Source organism: Magallana gigas, chromosome 8, assembly GCF_963853765.1.
Source record: "Magallana gigas chromosome 8, xbMagGiga1.1, whole genome shotgun sequence".
NCBI lineage: Eukaryota > Metazoa > Mollusca > Bivalvia > Ostreida > Ostreidae > Magallana > Magallana gigas.
The window spans coordinates 23447403-23455844 of NC_088860.1; the positions used below are offsets into that span (position 1 = coordinate 23447403).

The following is an 8442-nucleotide window of genomic DNA, read 5'->3' on the forward strand; positions in this document are numbered from 1 at the left end:
GAAAATGTCAAAAACTAGGGCTGCATTACACAAAATTAGAAGGACTTGGACGAAAAATACAAACATTCAAAATGACTCAGCTAAGAAGCAGTGAAACTTAGTAATATACAACACTGTGCCAGATAATAATGTCAGTGTCAAGTTGCAATTTTTCACCCGTGTCGATAAATTAAAATATTTATTATGATAGACCATTACTAAAGTTTATAATGCCTTTGTCATTGATGTATCTCACATGTCGGCGTGAATATTTACGTATACCGTTGAAAAATAAATTCCAACAGGAAAAATATTTTCCCATAGGAAAAGCAATTTCCTGTAAAAAATAGTTTGAATTTCCTACCGGAATAAAAGTTTTTTCCTATAGGAATAAAAATTCCGAAAGGATAAGTCCAATAGGAAATCTAAATTTTATGTAGGAAAGCTGTTTGTCTGAATTAAATACTTGTAGGATGTATTTTCTTACTTTAGAAAATATACATGTAATTTCTGTAGGATTTTTTGAAATTCCTTTTGGATTTTCAATATTTCCCGTAGGAAAAGTATTTCTGATATACGGATTATTATTTTCCTGTGGGATGATAATTTTAAAGGTAAATATCTCACCTATGAGATTGGAAACCTTAAAAACAAAAGTGGTTGTATATTCTCTAGATCTATCATTTGGTATACATGGGGCTTTACGAAACTGCACAAATGTCACTTTGGCACTGGCATGATTATATGGCACAGGAAACAGTGTTCCTAATATAATAAGAAACCCTATCTATCTCTGACCTTGGTGAACTCTGGAAAACACACCAAGCGGTGCAGACAAAATGAATACTGTGCGTTAGCGCGATATGATCATTTGTCTGCATCACTTATATTTATATTTTCATACTGATTTCTATTTGTTTGAAATATTTTTAATCGCCGCAACAAAGCCATTATTTACGCTCGTTGTCATGGATATGAAAGTTACATGGAACAGCCATATTAACATGTTATCTAATTAACCTCCGCGACAAAAAAATAAAGTGACAAAAACTTTGTGGAGAAAAATCTTTTTTTTTTATTAAGGAGCAGATATATAATAATGATTGTTTTTTTTCAAAAATACATATCAATTTTTTTTATGTAAGATTGAAAGTTTCATTTAATCTTACAAAATAAATATACTCAAACACGTGAAGACGTTTATGTTTGTGCTCATGGCGCATGATTTAGCGAAGTGTATTCATAGAAAATTGAACGTCGGAGATTTCGAATGGAAAAATAAGGGAAAATATATACACTGTATATATATATATATATATATTATAAAAAATAACAGAAAGCCGATTCAAAACTCTACCGGTTTCATTATAATCTTCAGGAGTTTATATATATATATATATATATATATATATATATATATATATATATATATATATATATATATATATATATATATATATATATATATATATATATATATATGAGAGAGAGAGAGGGGTGCGCCTCAAAAAACCCCCATATAATATGCATTCTGATAGTGAGAATTTTAGTACACTGAAACATAAAGTTTGTTGGGGAATAATTGTGGCAATTCTAATAATTTTACAGCAAGAAACTCTTTTCTAATTCATTAATGAACCACAAACTTTTGTCAAAAGAATTACATTACCGGGTATCTTTTTCTTCATTGTTTATTTTTCATTTGTACGATCCCATTTTTTGATCAATTTCTTTATTATGCACTCATATATGATAATGTACATGTGTTGGTGCATTGATAAGACTAATCATTTGAACATTTAGGCTAATATATGATATAATTTGAGTAATTTTTCACAAAATTTCGAAGATACATGTAAAAGGATAGATTGTACAATCTCTGTAGTGCTTCTGGGACAATAGAATATCCGTCATTTTTACATCCTCATTATGTCCATTAAGCAATAAACTCTGTATGCGAAATAGGTAACTAAGGACAATTTATTTTAGAAACATAACTAAAAGTAAAGAGCAAACTTAATAAATTTCTGACTAATTGAAGCCAGGATTACTCTTCCAAGTTTTTTTTAATAAAGACACAAAATACTTCTGAAAACTCTGAATTTAATCGAAAAGTTTCATAAAATAGTAACGTCAAACCCTGTTTTCAATAATCTCGGTGAAAAAATCAATTTGAACATCGAAGTTTGTTGGTATCAACTGTCAAATTTGAATGTCTGCTTTCGTCCGTATTTTTCAATTGCTTATTCATGAAATAAAATAGATATGGATTTATGGTAGAGTTACAATATCCCAACCACGATATGAAAAACCAAGTCCTTTTCGAGTTTTGAAATCCAAATGTGTTTTCAAGAACCATAAGGACAAAGAATGGAGTTGTAAATGCGATAAATGCGCTCTGCAGAACTATCAAAGTTTTTGTCACTCTCGTCTCGAGTTTCCTACCCCTTTGGCTATCACCGGAATAATTTTCGCCAATGTGGTTAAACATTTCCTTTTTTCTGTTGCTCACTTTTCGATAAATATTCACACTTGCAAATATATTCAAACTCAGTGGAAGGTAAAACGCAATGAGAGATCCAAGATTTGCAGCAAGTCCCTTAACAATGAATAAGTTTTCGCACTTGTTTTCTTCGGTGACAAAAATAATGGTCAAAGAAAGAGAAAAAGACACGAGCCAGCATAGACAAATGAGTACAACTACGACTTTCCTGCTCATGATTCGGAAATACTTGAACGGCTTGCTCACGGCCACGAATCTGTCGATGTTCATACACGTGAAGTGTAACACAGATGACGTTGTGAACAAGCAGTCTAACATGAACAGTGCACGGTCGGCCATCGTCTCTCTGACCAATGCTACACCCAGTAGTCCGTGGACAATGGAAGGAGTCATCACGAGCAGGCCCACACAACCGTCCGCCACAGCCAGGGACACAACGAACACATAGATTTTTCTATGAAACTGCTTCCTTTTCACCACTTTGACAATCAGCATAATGTTGCCGTACACAGTTAATATCACGATGATGAATAGAATGATCGTACACAATATTCTCCAAGTTCTGCTTCCTATGATTTCATGCTCTTCACATTTTACATGTGTCTGTGAATGATTTAAGGTAGCGTTCTCCATACTTGCCGAGGAAAAGTAGTACAGCTCCCGTCAATACTTATGCATCAACTAGTTCGTTCTCTTTGACCATGGAGAGCAGCTTCCGCCGTCATTCAATAATCATTTGACGTTGTGACTAGCAAATACAACAGACGATTTCCTGATGCATGTACTAAATAAAATACTCGTGTATTTGTAATAATAACTGCAATAAATAAAACCCAGTATATCATCTCGCCTTTCAAACATTATCTAAAATGCGTGTTTTATGGCTTGGATTCTTATGGGTGTCATCCAACCAGAAAAAACGAACTTTTAAAGCACATAATTTCTCAATATCTTATGCAGGTGCTGATATATATATATATATATATATATATATATATATATATATATATATATATATATATATATATATATATATATATATATATATATATATGGCTGTAACATCTAATTTGAATAGATAAACAACATCATATATTAGTATATCGTATAACATAAATTGTTTACGTCACAATACGACATGCATTCAACACGTATTAATCCGTTTGGCATTAGGGTTAAATTTTGTACAAATTAATATTATTTTACTTAATAATGTGCCTTGTTTTCTGATTCTAGTCGTAAAAAGTTAAATCATAATGAATAAATTTATTTGCTACGAGTGATGTCTCCCACCTGTTGAGCAGATTCGGCGCGCTCGGATACAAAGTTCAAAGGGAATACATTTTTTGTAGAATCAGAGTGGCTGGGTTTTTCTAATAAAATAAATATGTTTGTCAGTGGGTTTACAGTAAAGGTCCGTAAAAAAGAATCCTTCTTCAAGAGAAATGTTACATTATCATGGCTTATCAGTGACATTTGCTGGTTTTCCTTTCAAAATTCCGAGCTTGCTTCACAAACCTTGTGGGAATGGTTCGATCGTCGTATGCTTTTCCGAACAGCACTAATGTAAATGATTTTCATACAATTGTCGTAATGAAAACGCTTGGATTATATATGATGCCTTTAAACGATATTTCCACGACAATGACTGAACTATTTCAAATCACACATGCCTCCTAAATAGTTAAAGTATCAACATCTTCGGGGTATTATCATTCATTACCATTAATTTCATCGAGAAGTTATCTAAACACATTTGAGATCAAACGTCTAGTCTTAAAACAATTTCCTGTTAATCATTCTAAATTTTATCTGTATTTTAACTGATTCTGCTGTAAAAAAAAAAATATTCGTTAAAAATATATATATCTTGTCAATTTTCGTATAAAAACAATACAGAGTTTAAAGTGTAAAGATAAACTCTTTGTTTGTATACCGTTTCCTTGTTGGGTTAAAATTGGTTATTAATTCCAAAGTTCGAAAGTTAGAGTTATTGTGCACAAGGGTAAAATATTTATTTCGTAATACTGATTTTTTAAAAATGAACTTGTATCTAACACATTCAGTAATTAGATAAGTACTTTTTAAATTGCGAAATTTGTTTAAAGTGACACGGTGACTCAAAAAAGTTGTTTCACTTTTTTATTATACCAATGGAAATAAGAAGAAATGTACGAAATTTCATCAAACGGAATTAAGGTTTCAAGCATTATAAGCAACCAACTATTAGTTTACAAGTCGTTAAAACTCATTCGGAATTACATGTGTGAACACACTGAGTAGTTTTGAACACTGTTTTGAGTGTCACGTGATTGCGATTGCTGTCTAAAAATAGTTACAGTGAAGTTGACACACAGAGAAAAGAATCTAAATTTGAATTTATTCGATGTGCATAGAGAGAAACATGCATTTACAGAGATGGCATTTTAATAAATACATAGTTCTTGAAGACATCAGGTTTCACCGAGAGGCCGTTCGCTCATGTTAATTGCCACGCTGCATTGTATACATTTTTTGCAGCTAGTGCATGTTTACATGCGCTTGCGGGGCTATGAAGCGGGAGGAAAACTCAATTTTTATGTGTTGGCCCAACGCTTAATTCTATTTTTCTCTTTTTAATTGGATTTATTTACTTTTAAACATCGTAGTTTTTCTAAAGTTCATCTTTTTCATATGATATATGAAATTTATCTATATGATATATGGAAATCGCGTAAAAAATCTATATTTAGTAGACGTGAATTTGTGAGTCACCATGTCTTTGCAAGGGAAGCAAAACACTTGGCAGAGTATTCCCTCGTGAAAAAATTGCCAAGTAAGAATTACTAGGTAGATGAAACATCAATTGCTTGGAACCAAACTTTTAATCTAGTAATGAGAGCTTTCTGATTCTATCAAAGATTTATTGCAATGCATCATCTCAACGTCCGTAAGTAGTAAAAGAAATTGATTTTTCCATGGTTTACGGGTGTTGCAATGAACACTGGGAGAGGGCGGTCTAAGTTATGGAACTTGTGCCCAATCCCAATTGTATTTTGTACAATAAAAATATGTTCAAATCAAACATCTTTTTTTTTCATTACGAGATGACAGAGACGACAAGTTTAATGCCTCAGCTGATTTGGTGCATGTTGAAAAGTCATCTTTATTGCGTATTTACCTTAAATATCATTGTATAACCAAAACTTGAGGATGTTAAATGAACAAAAATTTGATGCATATTCCATACGATGACTATTCTTCTTTATATTGGATATATGGTTTTCATTATTCAATGAAATTTATGGGTAAAAATAATATCAAATAGAATTTCCTCTAATCCATTTATTATTTTAAAAATGCAATCCAATATACTAGTAATCCTTTCTTGAATGTTTCTATGGATTTAGACATTTGATTTATTTAGATTTTAATTTTTTAAAAATCAAATATCTAATAAGATCCGTTTTGTTTCGGCATATACTTTAGAACGTTTAGAAGAAAAAGAAAAAGGTAAAAAAAAAATGTTCAAATTTATAAAACACTAATGTCTGGAAATAAACTGGTTTTCTTTCGTACATTACTACGCATATGATGATCCCTTTATTATGTTCAGATGTCTTTCAATATCCTTCAATATCTCTATTTTTAAAATATTAAATTCCCTATTACAATAACAAAAATGCGATTATTGTTTACTTGATTAATTATTTTACCTGCAAATGCGTCATCAGATGGTGTGCACAAATACTAATACAAAATAAATTGATAGATAAACTAATGCGCGAAATTTAATAAAACACGCTCCTAATGTTATGGAATCTCCATGTCTTTAAATACGGTTGCTGTGAAATACATGATTATAGTTTAAGATTTTCCACGGTGGACGTTTTGTGATTTTTTTCATTCTGAGAAATAAAATGGCCATGAATACGTCTGATTATCTGGACAAATTAAAGGGTATAATTCAAAAATTCCGAATGTTCTACATAATGGAAAACTCATGTCTGACGCTTAATATGTCCTCCTGGGTGCAATACTACGTGTATGTTGCTCCACTTCTGGTGGCTATCGCGATCCTCGTCAATATCTTCATTGTTATCGTTTTCGTAAAAGCAAGAATATTTGGAACTACTCAGAAATGGATTTTAGCTTGCATGACAATTGACAACATTTTCATGATGGGAATGCACGCTTTTCTGTTTCGTTTAACACTTCTGAATGAGTTGTTTGGATATGTTAAATATTCTGAATGTCGAATTAATATGGCGATGTTCAACACCTTATATTTAATTCATGGCACATCGATGTGGCTTAAAACATCCATGGCGTTCCATAGGGTCTTGGTGCTTGGTTTCCCACTGAAGATGAAGGAAATTAACTTTCCTAAAATTGTTGGCAGTTTTTTCGTCTGTCATTCTGTAATAGGCTTTCTGTCGTTTATTCCAAATCAGATGCAATATACATTCACCCCTTTAAATGCCATTCAAATTAAGCCCGGAAGTCAACTGTTTCAAGTTATTCAATGCTGTGTCTTAGAGCCGTCCATAAGTGGATTCGATCATGCTTCATTTGGGTGGGTTAGCATTATGTATGCAACTGTTTATGTGAATTTATTGCCCAACATGTTGACGGGGATTTTAACTTTAGTCTTAATGGTTCAAATTCGTAATCACATGAAAAGGCTTGCTTCCGTAAATGTAACGGCACGTAAACGAAGTGTTCCTTATATTCTTGTTACCAAAGTCTCAATTGTTCTTTCGATAAGCTATAATGTCCAACAGGTACCGTTCTTTACAACTTTCCTACAAAGTGACATTGAAAAGGCGCGAGAAGCAAACTCCATGTGGTACATATTCAGCGCTCTTTCAAGTAACATTGCCAAACCAATTGAATTCTTAATTTACCTTTCCTTAAGTGAAAAATTCAGACGTAAATCGTTAGATATTATTTTCTGTAGAAAAGAAACGGCTTCTGTTTCGGCTGTTTCGACCAAATCAAATCATATTTTGACCAAGAGTCGGTCCAAAACGGCCAAAAGATCCAATAATTCTGGTTATAGTGGGTAAATCTTAAGAACTGCTTTAAAGTCAGCTTTTGATCCGGAGGAAAACCGCTTTAAAGGCGAAGTCAAAACATGAGTAGCCTTATAAATAAAATGTGAAATGATCAATTTCATCTTCATCCAAAGATATTTCGATGGATTTGTTTAGTTTTTTTTTGCTTCTACTGGATGTGAAAAATGAGTATGACATCCAGTTGTAAATTTCGAAATTTGTTATGTATAGAAACGTAAAATTATCCTTTTCTATGAACATTTTTGAAAAAAAAGATATGGTGAAATTTGGAAAAAAAGTGAATATATAAAAAAATATACATGTGTAAAAAATTGTGTAAACTGTGATAATGTTTTTTATAAGCCGTAATTTGTTGATCATTTGTATACAAGCATAATGTCAAGAATAATGTATCTTTTTCAATTTTGTAAAGTTTATGACCCCCGCCCCCTCACTTCCTTTTAACTGAGTTTATTGTATTTTACAGTCTGTAATATCTTTGCATGTCTTTTAAGTTTGAAATTTATAGTCTATGATGAGTCACTCATATGACAATATAGGGTTTCATTTTTCTACATTATACTAGTACATGTATATTTTATCACTTAAATGTTATATAAACTTACGTACCTTTGTTATATATTGTACAATTTTTATGTATGTTTACACAATGTAGAATGTTATGATATTCAGAAAATAATTGATGTTGGGACGCAATTTTTTTTTATTCCTGTTACAAGTTTAAATTTTTAGGTTTCATGATGTTTGATACACAACAAAGCTTTTAAAACAATTAATTGAACTTGTGTTACAAATGTAAATGTGTGCTCCCAAACTTATGGATTCTTTCTTCTAAATAAAGACATTTTAATTTTTGTTAAGAATAAAATTATGCGGACGTACAAAAAGAGTGGTTTTATTTTG

General features: G+C 31.6%; 1 protein-coding gene across 1 annotated transcript; it reads right to left on the minus strand.

Moving 5' to 3' along the window:
* Positions 1–1575: 1575 nt before the first annotated feature.
* On the minus strand, positions 1576–3335 carry LOC105328996 (5-hydroxytryptamine receptor 4-like). Its single transcript, XM_011430088.4, has one exon. It carries the CDS (start codon positions 3113–3115, stop codon positions 2147–2149), a length of 969 nt encoding a protein of 322 aa, XP_011428390.3. The 5' UTR covers positions 3116–3335; the 3' UTR covers positions 1576–2146.
* Between the last annotated feature and the right edge of the window lie 5107 nt (positions 3336–8442).

Excerpts from the sequence above, each read along its gene's own strand:
- LOC105328996 (XM_011430088.4), bottom strand. The coding sequence starts at position 3,115 with ATGGAGAACGCTACCTTAAATCATTCACAGACACATGTAAAATGTGAA.